General features: G+C 42.6%; 1 protein-coding gene across 1 annotated transcript in view; it reads left to right on the top strand.

Moving 5' to 3' along the window:
- The window catches only part of LOC126336273 (uncharacterized), a 737143-nt gene that overhangs the window by 653441 nt on the left and 64493 nt on the right, over positions 1-19209 (top strand). The window contains exon 20 of the mRNA XM_049999768.1: positions 1581-1693. Within this exon, the coding sequence (XP_049855725.1) occupies positions 1581-1693 (113 nt within the window). The remainder of the gene's footprint in view (positions 1-1580; positions 1694-19209) is intronic.

Raw genomic sequence — 19209 nt, 5'->3', positions numbered from 1 at the left:
GCAAAAGACACTTACCAGTGACAGTACAGGTAACAGGACCGGTAGCTCCAGTCTCTTCAAAAAAATACAGTCCTATGATAAATGATGTAAACCCGCACCACGCAATGACCTCTTCAGGATTAAGTGGTACTGGTTGATTTGCGTGTGGATTTTTCATTGCCCGTATTCAACAGTTCTGTGTATTGACATATTCTGTCAGATGGAAGTGGGCTTCTTCTGCCCACAGAATCTTCCATGGTCAGTCATTGTCCATTTCCATGCAAACAAGAGATTCTAAAGCAAATGTCTCTCTTGCTGGCAAATCAACAGGAAGCAATTTGTGCACATGGGTAATTTTGAATGGATAGCAAAGGGGGATGTTTCATTGGATCTACCCACTGTGCTCACGAGTATGTCCAAAATCGGGCAATTCTCCATGCACTACACATTTGCAGACCACCACTTGTTTCCTCCTGCATTGCTGTGGCCACTGCTTCCACTGATGTCCAATCAATTTGTTTCCTCCCTTTACCAGCTGCACACCAAAAGAACCCGTCTTTTCAAATTTCAGAATCATTTTCTCCAGACCCACAGCAGTCATCAAACGGACGCCGTTTTTCAGACCCTTCAGTGTCTGCAGAGCAACATGTGCACAGTCATCATTCTTATTATACATCCTTACAAGCAGAGAGAGGAAAAAAAAAGCAGAGTGCAATCCTGCATTGAGACAGTCATGGCGAATGTCGCAGATGTGAAAGGAGGAAAAGCCGTGCACTTGGCGTGTTACACCAACTTCAATGGGTCGTGTACATGACAGGTGTTTTCATTTATTTGTTTTGACACATACAGCACCATCTGTTGATCAATTTTTACACTATTTCTTCTTCTGCCATATGTTTTCCCACGTCTGAAATAATACTTATAATTGTAAATTAAATACACAAACTGCCCTTTTGAATCACTATCTTTTTGTGAAAACTGCATCAAAAACCATACAGTAATTCCTGACACTCACATACAGGCCAAAACTTGTGACAGAGGGTTTTAATTTATAATGTGTATAGATATAGTTGTGCGGTATCATGATAAGTTACATTATCCTTTAACAAGAATCTCATAACAATAAGTTTACTGTTACTAGCCTCTGTTTATTTATCTCCACGACACATTTCAAAGGTTTAAACCTCCATCTTTACAAGGATTTACATTTGTTAGTATGACATGTGTCTGTATGTTGTGTTATGATGTTTTGGAGAAACTTGTGACACTGTTTCCAGTGGTCACAGGTTCCTTTCACTGCCGTAACACATCTCATCTATACTGTCATATTTTGTAAACAACATATTTTGTTGTTTACAAAACTCTGTTTACTAAACCTTTGAAATGCATCATGGAGATAAATAAACAGTGGCTGGCAACAGTAATCTTGTTGTTTCATTTGATGTGAATAACAGTCACGGAAAGCCTAACCAAAAGTGTTTGCATTTAAAGAATCATGTAATTTGTTGCTGTTGCATATCATTTGTGTGTGGCCATCCTCCTTCTCCTCCTTTTCTTAATTAGCATGTATTGCTGATGCATTTATTTGGTTTGTGCAACAGATCAAGCCCGAGCAAGCTTTGGCAGCATTTGAAGCAAAGCTGGAATTGGATGAATTGGCTGCATTTCAACATGAGATGGAGCAGCTGATTCGACAGCCTATGAGAGAATTTAGGTAAGAGTGATTTTGCCTGTTAGGAATGTGATCTGAATTTTAGTAGTTTGTGTTACAAATCATCTCAATTAGTTAATAAGCTGATCTGGATTTTAATTTGGGCATGGGTATTACATACGTCAATAGTGGTGTGCGAGGCTGCTACAGCAGGGGCGTTATTTCATCAATTAAATTACTGTTCGCCATTAACTGTTGACAGTGAGGGACACATCTGGACCATTTACAGAAAAGGGCAGCTCCTGTCTCAGCAGTCACCCCCATGTTTCCCCACATTAAGTACAACTAGTGTTGTTCTCAGGGTGCTCTGACAAGAGTTTATGGCCAGGCTTGTTCAGGCAAGAATTTTGTTGGTATAAATATAATATTTTTAGGATATTATAAGCAGTTACAGTAACAAAAGACCATGGCTGGAGACTGCACTAAGCGGAAAAGAGTACTCAGTAGAAGAGCAGGCTGCACCATTGAGAATATTTGTTACCACTGCGGTTCTCAATTCGTGACACACATTCATCGAATGTGATCATATCAGACAACATTCCATGTGCCAGATCAAACTGATGAGAAAAATGAAAGAAAAGAAGCACAGTATTGCTGTATAGTTTGTGATGTGGTTTTTGACACCTTCTTTTGATAAATTCTATACAATATATATATATATATATATATATATATATATATATATATATATATATATATATATATATATATATATATATAGACACACACACACACACACACACACACTCTCCTGGAAATTGAAATAAGAACACTGTGAATTCATTGTCCCAGGAAGGGGAAACTTTATTGACACATTCCTGGGGTCAGATACATCACATGATCACACTGACAGAACAACAGGCACATAGACACAGGCAACAGAGCATGCACAATGTCGGCACTAGTACAGTGTATATCCACCTTTCGCAGCAATGCAGGCTGCTATTCTCCCATGGAGACGATCGTAGAGATGCTGGATGTAGTCCTGTGGAACGGCTTGCCATGCCATTTCCACCTGGTGGCTCGGTTGGACCAGCGTTCGTGCTGGACGTGCAGACCGCGTGAGACGACGCTTCATCCAGTTCCAAACATGCTCAATGGGGGACAGATCCGGAGATCTTGCTGGCCAGGGTAGTTGACTTACACCTTCTAGAGCACGTTGGGTGGCACGGGTACATGCGGACGTGCATTGTCCTGTTGGAACAGCAAGTTCCCTTGCCGGTCTAGGAATGGTAGAACGATGGGTTCGATGACGGTTTGGATGTACCGTGCACTATTCAGTGTCCCCTCGACGATCACCAGAGGTGTACGGCCAGTGTAGGAGATCGCTCCCCACACCATGATGCCGGGTGCTGGCCCTGTGTGCCTCGGTCGTATGCAGTCCTGATTGTGGCGCTCACCTGCACGGCGCCAAACATGCATACGACCATCATTGGCACCAAGGCAGAAGCGACTCTCATCGCTGAAGACGACACGTCTCCATTCGTCCCTCCATTCACGCCTGTCGCAACACCACTGGAGGCGGGCTGTAAGATGTTGGGGCGTGAGCGGAAGACGGCCTAACGGTGTGCGGGACCGTAGCCCAGCTTCATGGAGACGGTTGCGAATGGTCCTCGCCGATACCCCAGGAGCAACAGTGTCCCTAATTTGCTGGGAAGTGGCGGTGCGGTCCCCTACGGCACTGCGTAGGATCCTACGGTCTTGGCATGAATCCGTTCCTCGCTGCGGTCCGGTCCCAGGTCGACGGGCACGTGCACCTTCCGCCGACCACTGGCGACAACATCGATGTACTGTGGAGACCTCACGCCCCACGTGTTGAGCAATTCGGCGGTACGTCCACCCGGCCTCCCGCATGCCCACTATACTCCCTCGCTCAAAGTCCGCCAACTGCACATACGGTTCACGTCCACGCTGTCGCGGCATGCTACCAGTGTTAAAGACTGCGATGGAGCTCCGTATGCCACGGCAAACTGGCTGACACTGACGGCGGCGGTGCACAAATGCTGCGCAGCTAGCGCCATTCGACGGCCAACACCACGGTTCCTGGTGTGTCCGCTGTGCCGTGCGTGTGATCATTGCTTGTACAGCCCTCTCGCAGTGTCCAGAGCAAGTATGGTGGGTCTGACACACCGGTGTCAATGTGTTCTTTTTTCCATTTCCAGGAGTGTATATATATATAGAAAGAAACTTCCACATGGGAAAAATATATTAAAAACAAAGATTCCAAGACTTACCAAGCGGGAAAGCGCCGGCAGACAGGCACATGAACAAAACACACAAACACACACACAGAATTAAGAGCTTTCGCAACTGGCAGTTGCTTCGTCAGGAAAGAGGGAAGGAGAGGGAAAAATGAAAGGATATGGGTTTTAAGGGAGAGGGTAAGGAGTCATTCCAATCCCGGGAGCGGAAAGACTTCCCTTAGGGGAAAAAAAGGACAGGTGTACACACGCACACACACACACACACACACACACACACACACACACACACACACACACACACACACATATCCATCCGCACATACACAGACACAAGCAGACATATTTAAAGGCAAAGAGTAAGGGCAGAGATGTCAGTCGAGGCGGAAGTACAGAGGCAAAGAAGTTGTTGAAAGACAGGTGAGGTATGAGCGGCGGCAACTTGAAATTAGCGGAGGTTGAGGCCTGGTGGATATCGAGAAAAGAGGATATACTGAAGGGCGAGTTCCCATCTCCGGAGTTCGGATAGGTTGGTGTTGGTGGGAAGTATCCAGATAACTCGGACGGTGTAACACTGTGCCAAGATGTGCTGGCCGTGCATCAAGGCATGTTTAGCCACAGGGTGATTCTCATTACCAACAAACACTGTCTGCCTATGTCCATTCATGCGAATGGACAGTTTGTTGCTGGTCATTCCCACATAGAAAGCATCACAGTGCAGGCAGGTCAGTTGGTAAATCACGTGGGTGCTTTCACATGTGGCTCTCCCTTTGATCGTGTACACCTTCCGGGTTACAGGACTGGAGTAGGTGGTGGTGGGAGGGTGCATAGGACAGGTTTTACACCGGGGGCGGTTGCAAGGGTAGGAGCCAGAGGGTAGGGAAGTTGGTTTGGGGATTTCATAGGGATGAACCAAGAGGTTACGAAGGTTAGGTGGACGGCGGAAAGACACTCTTGGTGGAGTGGGGAGGATTTCATGAAGGATGGATCTCATTTCAGGGCAGGATTTTAGGAAGTTGTATTCCTGCTGGAGAGCCACATTCAAGGTCTGATCCAGTCCCGGGAAGTATTCTGTCACAAGTGGGGCACTTTTGGGGTTCTTCTGTGAGAGGTTCTGGGTTTGAGGGGATGAGGAAGTGGCTCTGGTTATTTGCTTCTGTACCAGGTCGGGAGGGTCATTGCGGGATACAAAAGCTGTTTTCAGGTTGTTGGTGTAGTGGTCCAGGGATTCAGGACTGGAGCAGATCCGTAGGCTGTAGGGAAGGGACCGTTTGATATGGAATGGGTGGCAGCTGTCATAATGGAGGTACTGTTGCTTGTTGGTGGGTTTGATGTGGACGGATGTGTGCAGCTGGCCATTGGACAGATGGAGGTCAACGTCAAGGAAAGTGGCATGGGATTTGGTGTAGGACCAGGTGAATCTGATGGAACCAAAGGAGTTGAGGTTGGAGAGGAAATTCTGGAGTTGTTCTCCACTGTGAGTCCAGATCATGAAGATGTCATCAATAAATCTGTACCAAACTTTGGGTTGGCAGGCTTGGGTAACCAAGAAGGTTTCCTCTAAGCCACCCATAAATAGGTTGGCATACGAGAGGGCCCTCCTGGTACCCATGGCTGTTCCCTTTAATTGTTAGTATGTCTGGCCTTCAGAAGTGAAAAAGTTGTGGGTCAGGATGAAGCTGGCTAAGGTGATGAGGAAAGAGGTTTTGTTAGGATGGCAGGTGATCGGCGTGAAAGGAAGTGCTCCATCGCAGCGAGGCCCTGGACGTGCGGGATATTTGTGTGTAAGGAAGTGGCATCAATGGTTACAAGGATGGTTTCCGGGGATAACAGACTGGGTACGGATTCCAGGCGTTCGAGAAAGTGGTTGGTGTCTTTTATGAAGGATGGGAGACTGCATATAATGGGTTGAAGGTGTTGATCTACGTAGGCAGAGATACGTTCTGTGGGGGCTTGGTAACCAGCTACAATGGGGCGGCAAGGATGTTTGGGTTTGTGAATTTTAGGAAGTAGGTAGAAGGTAGGAGTGCGAGGTGTCGGTGGGGTGAGGAGTTTGATGGAGTCAGGTGAAAGGTTTTGTAGGGGGCCTAAGGTTCTGAGGATTCCTTGAAGCTCCGCCTGGACATCAGGAATGGGATTACCTCGGCAAACTTTGTATGTAGAGTTGTCTGAAAGCTGACGCAGTCCCTCAGCCACATACTCCCGACGATCAAGTACCACGGTCGTGGAACCCTTGTCAGCTGGAAGAATGATGATGGATCGGTCAGCTTTCAGATCACGGATAGCCTGGGATTCGGCTGTGGTGATGTTGGGAGTAGGATTAAGGTTTTTCAAGAAAGATTGAGAGGCAAGGCTGGAAGTGAGAAATTCCTGGAAGGTTTGGAGAGGGTGATTTTGAGGAAGAGGAGGTGGGTCCCGCTGTGATGGAGGACGGAACTGTTGCAGGCAGGGTTCAATTTGGATAGTGTCTTGGGGAGTTGGATCATTAGGAGTGGGATCAGGATTGTTTTTCTTCGTGGCAAAGTGATATTTCCAGCAGAGACTACGAGTGTAGGACAGTAAATCCTTGACAAGGGCAGTTTGGTTGAACCTGGGAGTGGGGCTGAAGGTGAGGCCTTTGGATAGGACAGAGGTTTGGGATTGGGAGAGGGGTTTGGAGGAAAGGTTAACTACTGAATTGGGGTGTTGTGGTTCCAGATTGTGTTGACTAGAATTTTGAGGTGTTGGGGGGAGTGGAGCTGGAAGTGGGAGATTGAGTAGATGGGAGAGACTGGGTCTGTGTGCAATGAGAGGAGGTTGAGGTTTGTTGGAAAGGTTGTGGAGGGTGAGTGAGTTGCCTTTCCGGAGATGGGAAACCAAGAGATTGGATAGTTTTTTGAGGTGGAGGGTGGCATGTTGTTCTAATTTGCGGTTGGCCTGTAGGAGGATGCTATGTACAGCCGGTGTGGATGTGGGAGAGGAAAGATTGAGGACTTTGATTTGGGATAGGAGTTGACGGGTGTGTTCATTGGCCGAGTCGATGTATAGGTGAAGGATTAGGCGGGTGAGGGCTATGGATTGTGCTGTTTGGAACTGGTATAAGGACTGATGGAAAGAAGGATTGCAGCCAGAGATGGGAACTTTAAGTGTGAGGCCTTTGGGAGTTATGCCAAATGTCAGACAAGCCTGAGTAAATAAAATATGGGAGTGTAATCTGGCTAGGGTGAAGGCATGTTTGCGGAGGGAATGTAATAGGTTTGTCCATTGATCGTGACCAGGCCAAATATCTCATGAAATAAGCATCAAATGAGAAAACTACGAAGAACGAAACTTGTCTAGCTTGAAGGGGAAACCAGATGGCGCTATGGTTGGACTGCTATATGGCGCCACCTTAGGTCAAACGGATATCAACTGAGTTTCTTAAAATAAGAACCCCCATTATTATTACATATTTATGCAGTATGTAAAGAAATATGAATGTTTTAGTTGCACCACTTTTTTTGCTTTGTGATAGATGGCACTGTAATAGTCACAAACATATGGCTCACAATTTTAGACGAACAGTTGGTAACAGGTAGGTTTTTTAAATTAAAATACAGAACATAGGTACGTTTGAACATTTTGTTTCAGTTGTTCCAATGTGATACATATACCTTTGTGAACTTATCATTTCTGAGATTGCATGCTGTTACAGCATGATTACCTGTGAATACCAGCTTAATACAGTAAATGCTCAAAATGATGCCCATGAACCTCAATGCATTTGGCAATATGTGTAACGACATTCCTCTCAACAGCGAGTAGTTCGCCTTCCGTAATGTTCACACATGCATTGACAGTGCGCTGACGCATGTTGTCAGGCGTTGTCGGAGGATCATGATAGCAAATATCCTTCAACTTTCCCCACAGAAAGAAATCAGGGGACGTCAGATCCGGTGAACGTGTGGACTATGGTACGGTGCATCGACGACTAATCCACCTCTCATGAAATATGCTATTCAATACCACTTCAACCGCATGTGAGCTATGTGCCGGACATCCATCATGTTGGAAGTACATCGACATTCTGTCATGCAGTGAAACATCTTGTAGAACATTACGTAGGAAATCAGCATACATTACACCATTCAGATTGCCATCGATAATATGGAGGCCAATTATCCTTCCTCCTATAATGCCAAGGTCACTATTGTTCTACTTGTCACAGCCATCATGGATTTTCTGCTGCCCAATAGAGCATATTAGGCCGGTTTACGTTACCGCTGTTGGTGAATGAAGGTTTATCGCTAAATAGAATGCCTGCAAAAAATCTTTCATCGTCCCATCATTGCCCAGTGGCACAACAGTACACAATGTTCAAAGTCGTTGCCATGCAATTCCTGGTGCATAGAAATATGGTATGAGTGCAATCGATGTTACTGTAGCATTCTCAACATCGATGTTTTTGAGATTCCTGATTCTCGTGCAGTTTGTCTGCTACTGATGTGTGGATTTGCTGTGACGACAGCTAAAACACCTATTTAAGCATCATCATTTGTTGCAGGTCATGGTTGACATTTCACATGTGGCTGAACACTTACTGTTTCCTTAAATAATGTAACTATCTGGCGAACGGTCCGGACACTTGGATGATGTCGTCCAAGACACCGAGTAGCATACATAGCACACGCTCGTTGGGCATTTTGATGATAATAGCCATACATCAACACGATATCAACCTCTTCCGCAATTGGTAATGGTCAATTATAACACGGGTAATGTATCACGAAGCAAATACCATCCGCACTGCCGGAATGTTACGTGATACCACTTTCTTATACGTTTGCGACTATTGCAGCGCCCTCTATCACAAAGCAAAAAAAGTGGTCCAACTAAAACTTTCATATTTCTTTATGTACTACACGAATATGTAATAAAAAATGGGGGTCCTATTTAAAAAAAATGCGTTTGATATCTGTTTGACCTATGGCAGTGTCATATAGTGGGCCAACCATAGCGCCATCTGGTTTCCCCTTTCAAGCTAGACAAGTTTCATTCTTCGTAGTTTTTTCATTTGATGCTTATTTTGTGAGCTATTTGGCTCGGCCACTATCAATAGATCACTCTTTTTAGTTTTTTTTGTGGCTAAAGATTACACAGGACAGTTTTATACCAATATTTTGTTGTGGGGAGGAAAAAAATTAAAAATGTGAAGGAAAGTCACAAAATGTTTGTCGGATATTGATAGGAATTACTAAAAGCAGGTTGATTTTTTCGTAAACTATTGTGTTAATGGGAAACGGAGTTTATTTTCAATTGGCCTTGTGGTCTTCGATTTCCACCAATATGTAACACATTATCCTGAAGCAATAGTTTGGCCATGAGTACCTTAAGTGTCATCTGTGTATAACTGGTATTTGGTCTATAGGCAAATGCTATTAATATCTTGTGAGTAAATGTTTTCTTGACAGCAGTATGTACTGAAATGCTTATTCAATCAGTTGAAGTTGATTATGTTGATAGTTATAGTTTTGCGATATATAAGAAAAGAGGTTATCATTTTCAAGGCAGTAGTCAGAAATCCACAAACGAGTCACAAGCCTCGCCAAAGTAGGGTGGCTCGTGTGTCTCAACGATACAGATGAGTGTACTGTAGGTGGAACCACAGTGGAGGGGTGGGAGGTCAGACAGACGCGTGGTTCCTGAAGGTAGTAGGAAAAGAAAAAGAAGGACAAATAGTAGGTGAATGTGGCCTGTGGGAAAGGAATGAAAGAAGACGCTACCTGGTAGAACTGTGCACAGAGTGTACTCTCACTGACATGAGACCTGGAGAGTCTGGAAGTTTCAATATGAATATGCAGGGTGAAGAAAAAAATACCTCGCTTGAAGGTAGCGTGTGATTCCTGATCCAGAATCGAGACAAAAGTTTATCTAGCGAAATCAAATCATGTGAATTTTTAAAACACATGTATGAAAACGAGGAGCTGGCAACACTTTCCCATCGTGCAGCACATCGGAATGCGTTGAGGAACATCTGCCACCCTCTACTACTGTACCAGCTGTTATCGCTCACAGAGTAGACTACTGCTGTGACTGTTCACCAGTCAGCTCGGTGAAGTCCCCGCAATATAGCGAGACAGTTCTGTATATCTCAAAGACCGGTTGTCGAAGTGTTGCACGATGAAGAACCGCATCTGTATCATTACACATTAACGACACCAGTGGCCACAAGAGCACATTTGACGAGTACGGTTTTGTGAATGGCTTTTGCACCGAGTGGAATACAATGAACATTCTATAAATAACTTTACTCGTGATGGTATTTTCAACCTCCACAGCAGCTGTTATTTGTTGAAACACAATTGACATGTGGACAAGCTGAATATGTCCCCGTATCATACTTTACTTTTTAATACTTTGCCTGATGCATTAGAGTGGCAGCTGTGCTTCTGCATGATGGTGCACTGCCACACTCTGGAATGAATGTGTGGTGTGTCCATTTAAATGAAGCATTTCCAGGGAAACAGATTGCCTCCACTTTTCCTGACCTTAATCCACAAGATTTTTATTTGTGGGGACACTCAATGCAGCAAGTTCATAGCACTCCACCCACGAATTTACGTGACCTAATAGCTCGTGTGTGTGCCATTTTGGCAATTGTGGATGCAGATGTGTTATGTAGGGTCAAGCAAGCATGATCCCGTGAGTGGTGAAGTGTTTGGAAGTGCAAGATGTTCAAAGTGATCATCTTCTATAAAATTAACATTACTCGTATGTGTGAAGATAAGCCTGTATGTGAAACATACAGCATGGAATTATTGTGTGCAGCATGGTGTGCAATTTGTATAGCCTACCTATTGTGTCTCTTGTACCTTACTGGATTCACATATATACACTATTATTTTCTGTTGGCTTTATTTATGTCACACACAAAAGAAAGTGGTCATTTCTGTCTGTAAGAAGTTGATGTTATGTCATACAGTATAGTGTAAATTGGATACAATTTGATGCTCTAACGGATTGGTGGAGGGGGGAGGGGGGGGGGGGGGGCATGTAAGCCTCCAACACAACTTTGACATTGGCAAGTCTGCATGTGGTTCCCCGTGGCATTGCCTTGTCTCACAATACATCATTGCCAGGGACTTGTTTTTTAAGTCACATTTCTATTCAGCCTATTGGTCAGACTAGGTTTTGCTAGATACACTTTTGTCTCGAATTGGGATGAGGAATCACCTGCCAACCAAGTGCAGCATTTTTTCCTCACTGTATACAATGGTAAGACAAAGATTTCTAAACTAGATTTTAAAGTGCAAGATATTTCCTGGGAAGGTGTGGGCTCTGACCATAAATTATTGGTCAGGAATTGCAGATTAAAACGGAGACATGGCAGAAATGTAGGGAATATGTAAACGGGACCTGGATAAATTGGAGAAGTCAGAGATTATCAAGGGTTTCAAAGTGAGTATCGGGCAGTCTTTGACTTACGTGGGAGAAAGAATACGATAAAAGCATCGAGAGGTGAAATAGCGAAGACAGCTGAGGGTTATATAAGTCATAAGATAAGACACAGTAGAAATCTTTGAATACACAAGAGATACTGAATTAAACTGACAGAAGGAGAAAATATACAAATGTATCAAATGAAATAGGAGAAGAGAATACGAGGGGCATTTCACACATGATGCCCACATTGTTTTTACTTACACATTTTTTAATGTCTTTCTTACAGTCCTCACTATAGTGTCGCTGCTTCTCCATGACTGAATCCCGATGTCTCAGAAACTCTGTTATTCCATTCGGCACACCACTTCTGTTCATCTGTTGAATGCCTTGGGCAACAGCGGTAGAAAGCACTTCCCATAGCTTCAGGGAGTTCCCCACAAGACACACTGTGATCTTCTACGACCACCACAAAAATGATCAACCCAATGTGAAACTATAATACGGTTCACTGTAAATCAACTGTAAGCTTCGCTTAATGCACTGTGGATTTCTGTCACGTGTTTGCTACATAAAGTTTCGATCTCGATGTGTGACCTCTGGGCTTGAGCAGTTACAGTACCCGAGACCCGTGCAAGATCCATTTCTACCTCTCACCAATTTTATGTTATAGTACACAGTTAAAACCAAAAAATTGTGCTTCTTCCTCGAGCTTCTGACTACATCTAAGGGAATTTTCACTGTTGTTGCATCAAACATTCCAAAGTAATACCAAACTGTGCGTTATTTATGAATGTCCCTCGTACAGATGTCTAACTAATGAGATTGATTGAAAATGCCAAGTAGCTAAGCAGGAATGGCTAGAGGACAAATTGAAAGGCTGTAGAAGCATGCATCACTAGGTGAAAAAGAGATGCTGGCTATAGGAGAATTAAAAGAGATGTTTGGAGACAAGAAAAGGAACTGTATGAATATCAGAACTTCAGATGGCAGTACAAAGCAAAGAAGGGAAAGCCTTAAGATGGAAGGAATGTATAGAAACGCTGTCCAAGGGAAATGAACATTGATAGACCAGTATAGAAAGGGAAGAGAAATTAATTGAAGATAAGATGGGAGGTACACTGCGAGAAGTTTTGACAGGACACTGAATGACTAAGTGGAAATGAGACCCATGGAGTAGAGGTCATTCCCTCAGATTTATTGAGATACTTGGGAAAACAAAAAACAGTTGACCTTGGTGGATATGTGAATGATTAAAACTGCAATTTTCTACGACAGAACGGCCACCAAAGTGTGCTAGTGTTGTTTCCAGAACTGTTAGAGTGTTAGGGTATATAAGGGACATAAACAACATCAGATGTCGAGTGACCGCTGTGGAGGGCACAGAGATGCTATAAACTAGTGTGAGACAGAGTTATCGGCAAATGACAGTGCTCAAAAGGGGCCTCGTTGTGCATCTCCATTTGGCCAGATTGTGGAACTGGGCAATATTGAGATTTGTGGTGCACTCAGGTGTAACAGTGGCCCACTGTCAGGCCACACAGGAACTTGGAGGGAGGCATTCTCACCATGGAGGTTCTGATCATCTGGGTCAAATGCCGAGACACCGCAGTGGAAGATTGCTGTACCATGCACCGGGCTTGTCGTAATGCCTCCTGGTCTGAGCGTGCTGTCCGAAAAATGAGTAACTGGCTCCTCCCAGCATTTGGCACTAATCTGCATTGTCCATCAGAGACTAGTAACGGCACAACTGGAGAACTGCCATCTCATGTCTAGGCTGTCACTGATACCATGACATAAAAGGCCACATTTGGAGTGGTGCTGTGATCAGCAGTGTTACTCCTGGTTTCCTACTCCGGGAGCCGTCGAGTACGACTTCAGGTCACGGCCAGTAGTAATGGAGGGAACTCTGATAGCATAATATACGTCACAGAAATCGTACGTCCTTTACCTCTCTGGTGACATTATCGCACTCCCATGAGACAGTTAGCAAGTGTCTCTGGGAAATCATCTGTGTAACAGTGAAGTACTCTTGTTTCTGGCGAGATCCCCAGCTCTGTCTCGAGTGACATACGGGACTGGCTCAGAGGTTGACTCTGTCCTTCTGCTGGTATCTGGGTTACCGAGGACTTGTTATGACTGTTGTCAGCCGGCTTTCCTTGGGAGAGGATACAACAGCTTTCTGACACCCTTACTGATAAAATCAGTGAATGCATCCAGATTGAAAATGCTGTACCGCCATTACGATAGGGGGTTTTTACTGCCAAGTTCTTCTTAATCATGGCCCAATTTTGTAATAGCAGAAATAAAGTCACACACTGTCTTGATCCTTGAAGTGTCATTTCGTTTCCTCCTGCCCTTCTGGGTGCTTCACTTTTTTGTCAGGTAGTGTGTTTCACCAGGTGTGCAACCTCGAGTAGAATGTAATAATTCCAATTCCAACAAAAGCAGGTGTTTACAGGTGTGACTATTACCAAACTATAAGTTTAATAAGTCACGGTTCGAAAATACTGACACAAATTTATACAGAAGAATGAAAAAACTGCTAGAAGCTAACCTCGGTGAAGATCACTTTAGATTCTGGAGAAATGTAGAAACACGCAAGGCCGTACTGAGCGTGTGACTTGGAAGATATTCTGAAGAAAGTCAAACCTATATTTATGCCATTTGTAAATTTGGGGAAAAGTTTTGACAATATTGGTTAGAATACACAGCCTGAAATCCTGAAGTTATTTTCAATTTGTACAGAAAACAAACTGCAGTTACAAGAAGCAAAGGACACTAAAGGGTAACAATGATTGAGAAAGTTCTTTTTATATTGAGTGACTCTCCATCCAATTCAGATAATGATAGCTGTAGGAAACCCAGAAGTATCAGTGTAAAACTGAAAGAAATGTCTCCCTCAGGTGAGAGTATTAAAATCCTAATAGTAAACTGCCAAAGCATTCACAACAAAGTCATGTGTTCATGAAGAGCAGTGAAGCTCGCATAGGGCTAGGTACAGAAAGCTGGTTGAAAACTGAAATTGATAGCAGTGAGCTGTTTGGAGAAAATTTAAGTATATATAGAAAGTATAGGCAAATGGGAAATGGAGATGGTGTATCTCTCACAGTAGACAAGAACCTAAAATCCACCTATATAGAAACTGAAGCTGCATGTGAGATTGTTTGGGCAAAGCTCAGTAACAGGGGTGGACATAAAATGGTAATTTAATCCTTCTATCACCCACAAGATTCATCACCTGATGTAACTCAAACTTTGGAGAACACCTCAGTTCACTTGTAAGTTCCCCAACTGTGCTGCAATCATTACTGGAGACTTTAGCCATTTAACAATCAACTGAGGAAATTACAGTCTTGTTAATGATGGGCATGATGAGACATCTTGTGAAACTTTACTAAATGCCACTCATGATGGAAAGATATTGGATCTAATGACAACAAATAGACCTGATTTCTTTGAGAATGTCCACATCAAAACTACTATCGGTGACCGTGATGTGGTTGTGGCAACAGTGATTACCAAAGTACAAAGGATGACTAAAACAAGCAGAAAGATGTATATGTTCAGTAAGCTAGCTAGAAAATCAGTAGTTTCGTATCTCAGTGAGGAGCTGGAAACATTCAGCACAGTGAATGAGCATGTAGAGGAACTATGACTGAAGTTTAAAAGAATAATTGACATGCACTGGGTAAGTATGTGCCCAATAGAACAGTTCATAATGGGAGGGACTATCCATGGTATGTAGTCACTGTAAAAAAGCTTCTAAATACACAGAGACTACTGCATAATAGGTGTAAAACAAAGCACAGGACTGTAGATAGAGAGAGATACTAAATGAGACGTGTTTGGCTGCCAAGAAAGCTAAGCGTGAAGCCTTCAATGACTATTGAGTAGGATATTGTCAAATGATATTTCTCAAAACCCAAAAACATTCTGGTCATACGTAAAGGCTGTTAGTGGCTCCAAAGTTAGTGTCCAGCCCAACCGAATGGGGAAGTGAGGCAAAAGCTGAAACGCTTAACTCTGTTTTCAAATGTTCCTTTACAATGCAGGAGAATTGAAATAATTAAAATTGAACAGATGTCCAGATGGAATCTGTTTCATATTCTATGTGGAATTTTCAGCTGCGTTAGCTGTCTACTAATTATGATCTGTCGTGCTCGTTGAACAAAAACCCGTGTCCAGTTCTTGGAAAAAGCATGGGTCACAAGCATCTACAAACAGGATGGTAGAAATGATCCGTGAAACTATTGTCCAATATCCTCTACATTGATCTGTTGTAGACTCTTAGAACATATTCTGAGCTCAAACATAATGAGACATCTTGAACAGAATGACCTCCTCAATGCCAACCAGCATGGATTCCAAAAACATGGATCATGTGAAACCCAACTCACACTTTTCTCACCTGATTTAGTGAAAGCTTTGGATCAAGGCAGTCAGATGGATGAATTATTTATTGATTTTGGAACAGCATTTGACACAGTCACCTGTACACATATTGTCAAAAGTACAATCACATGGGGTGTCATGTAAAATTTGTGACTGGATTGAGGACCTTTTGGTAAGAGAACACAATACATTATTGTGGATGGAGAATCATCGTCAGATGTAGAAGTAGCGTCGGGTGTGCTCCAGGGAAGTTTATTGATTTTGAAACAGCATTTGACACATAGCCACACATACACATTGTCAAAAGTACAATAACATGGGGTATCATGTAAAATTTGTGACTGGATTGAGAACTTTTTGGTAGAAAGAACATGAAATGTTATCGTAGATGGAGGATCATTGTCAGATGTAGAAATAACTTCAGGTGTGCCCCAGGGAAATGTGTTGGGACCCTTGCTGTTCATGTTGTATGTTATTGACTTTGCAGACAATGTTAATAGTAATGTGGGACTTTTTGCAGATGATGCAGTTATCTGTAATGAAGTACTGTCTGAAAGAAGCTGCATAAATATTCAGTCAGATCTTGATAATCAAAGTCATGCCGAGATGGGAAACGTGCTTTAGATGTTCGGAAAAGTAAAACAAAAACAAAAAAAGTAGTATCCTGTGACTGTAATATCAATGAGTCTCTGTTTGAATCAGCCACCTCACAGAAATATCTTGATGTAACACTTTGGTGGGATATGAAGTGGAATGATCACATAGGCTCAATTGTAAATAAAGCAGGTGTAGACTTTGGTATGTGGATAGAATACTGAGGAAATGCAATCAGTCTACAAAGGAGATTGCTTACAAATCACTCATGCAACCAGTTCTAGAAAATTGCTCAAGTGTGTGGGACCCATACCAAATAGGACTAATTGGGGGGGGGGGGGGGGTATTGAATGTATACATAGAAGGGAAGCATGAATGGTCTGAAGATAGATGTAAACTATCCTGAGAAAGTCTGTTAACAAAGTTTCAAGAAACAGTTTCAATTGATGACTAGAAAAATATTGTAATGCCTTATGAATCACTCATGTAGGTATTGTGAGAACAAGAGTAGAGTTATTACTGCATGCACGGAAGTATTCAATCATTCTTCCTGCACTCCATACGTGAATTGAATGGGAAGAAACCCTAATAACTGGTGCAATAGGATATACCCTCCACTGTGCACCTCATGATGGTTGGCAGAGTGTAGATGTAGATGTAAATGTAGATGTAGTAGGGAGAGAGACAGGGTTGTACCAATACCCAATATTATTTGTATGTACAATGAGAAAACTTTGGATGAACTAGAAGGAATTTGCTAAGGGAAATAAAAGTTCAGAGTGAGAAGATAAAAACTTGTAAGTATTATTGTAGGTCTGTAAAAGACTGCAAAGGATTTGGAGAATGGATAATGTCTCAAGAAGAGGTTGTAAGAAGACCTTCAGCAAAAGTTAAACAAGAGTAATGAAGTGTAGCTGAATTAAATGAGATAATGCTGATAGATTAGCAAATGAGACACTAAAACCGTCTGATGAATTTTATTATTTCAGCAGCAAAATATCTGACAATGGCTGAAGTAGAGGTGATCTGCAGAGTAGACTGACAATAGCAATAAAGTAATTTCTTAAAGAGAACATTTTATTAACATCTAATATGAATTTAAATGTTCGGATATCTTTTCAGGAGGTATTTTGTGTGGAGTTTGGTCTCATACTGAAGTGTTGATGATAAGCAGTTCAGATGAAAGGAGAATAGAAGCTATTGAAATGTGGTGCTGCAAAAGAATGTTGCAAATTAGATGGATAGATCACTTAACTAATGAGGCAACACTGAATCAGATTGACAGAAAAACAAATTTATGGCACAACTTGACTAAAAGGAGGTTGAGACCAGTTTGGTGACAGAGTCGTGAGGGGGAGGGGTAAAAATTGTAGAGAAAGATGTAAGTGTGAGTACAGTAAGCCCATTCAGATAGATGTAACTGGCAGTAGCTGTTTAGAGGTGAGGAGGTTTGCACAAGATAGACTAGTATGGACAATTGCTTCAGTATTCGCACTGAAGACCACAACAATCAGAGGTCTGTAGTAGCTACTCTTCTTTTACTAATTTTAAAAGGAATTTAATTATTTTGACATTGCTTAAAATTGTACGAAAACTTGGGTTATTCAGTTTACACAAAAGCAAAATGGCAATTCAAACAGTGGAAACACGTGTTTCTTCAGTTTGACTACAAAGGAACTGTAGTTTACTTTGAACAGATTAAGAAGAAAATTTCATCCAAATCTAAGCTCTTCAGTATAATGATTAGATGAGAGTAATGAAGAATTATTGTTTTCATAAGGCATAGGAGTTTGAATTTGCTAGTCAGCTAAGTTCAAGAGAGGACATTGTCCAATAGCTTACAAACATTTTCAATTTTGTTTATGTGTCTGTTGACTATCAACATCTCAACTACTTGAACAGTGGTTACTGTTACTCCTTGCATTATTTGGACATATCAAAATAAATCCTTACTCAGATTTTTTAAAACTGTATTTATGTATCTTATCAAACCAATCCAGGTAACCCAGATTTGGGGGGGGGGGGGGGGGGGGGGGAGCAGCAGCTTCTCAATGGTCAATATGTGCTCTTCTTAATTTTTTTGTAATATTTTCTTGGACAGAGCTCACAAAAATGTTCATTGTATTCCATTTATATCTTTCTCATACACTGAACTGCCAAAGAAACTGGTATAGGCATGCGTATTCAAATAGAGAGATATGTGAACATACAGAATACAGCACTGCAGTCGGCAGTGCCTATACAAGACAACAGTTGTGTGACGCAGTTGTTAGATTGGTTACTGCTGCTACAATGGCAGGTTATCAAGATTTAAGTGAGTCTGAACATGGTGTTATAGTCGACACAGCATCTCTGAGATAGCGATAAAGTGGGGACTTTCCCCTACGACCATTTCACAAGTGTACCGTGGGAATCACTGCAGCCCAAAAAAGATCCTGAAATAACGAGACTGATGATGACTGAAGAGATTCGTTCAATGTGGCAAAAGTGCAAACCTTCTGCAAACTGCTGCAGATTTCAATGCTGGGCCATCAACAAGTGTCAGTGTGTAAACCTTTCAACAAAACGTCATTGATACGGGCTTTTGGAGCTGAAGGCCCACATGTGTATCCTTTATGACTGCATGACACAAAGCTTTACACCTCATATGGGCCCCTCAGTAATGACATTGGACTGTTGATGTCTGGAAACATGTTGCCTGGTCAGATGCGTCTCGTTTCAAATTCTATCAAGCAGGTGGACATGTATGGGTATGGAAACAACCTCAAGAATCCATGGACCCTGCATGTCAACAGGGGACTGTTCAAGCTCTGTAATAGTGTGGGGAGTGTGCAGTTGTAGTGAGATGGAATCCCTTATATGTCTAGATACGACTCTGACAGGTGACACGTATGTAAGCATCCTGTCTGATCGCTGTATCCATTCATGTCC

The sequence above is a fragment of the Schistocerca gregaria genome, chromosome 2 (assembly GCF_023897955.1).
Source record: "Schistocerca gregaria isolate iqSchGreg1 chromosome 2, iqSchGreg1.2, whole genome shotgun sequence".
Taxonomy (NCBI): domain Eukaryota; kingdom Metazoa; phylum Arthropoda; class Insecta; order Orthoptera; family Acrididae; genus Schistocerca; species Schistocerca gregaria.
The sequence above is the reverse complement of the archived record's forward strand: the minus strand, read 5'-3'. Positions and strand labels throughout refer to the sequence as shown.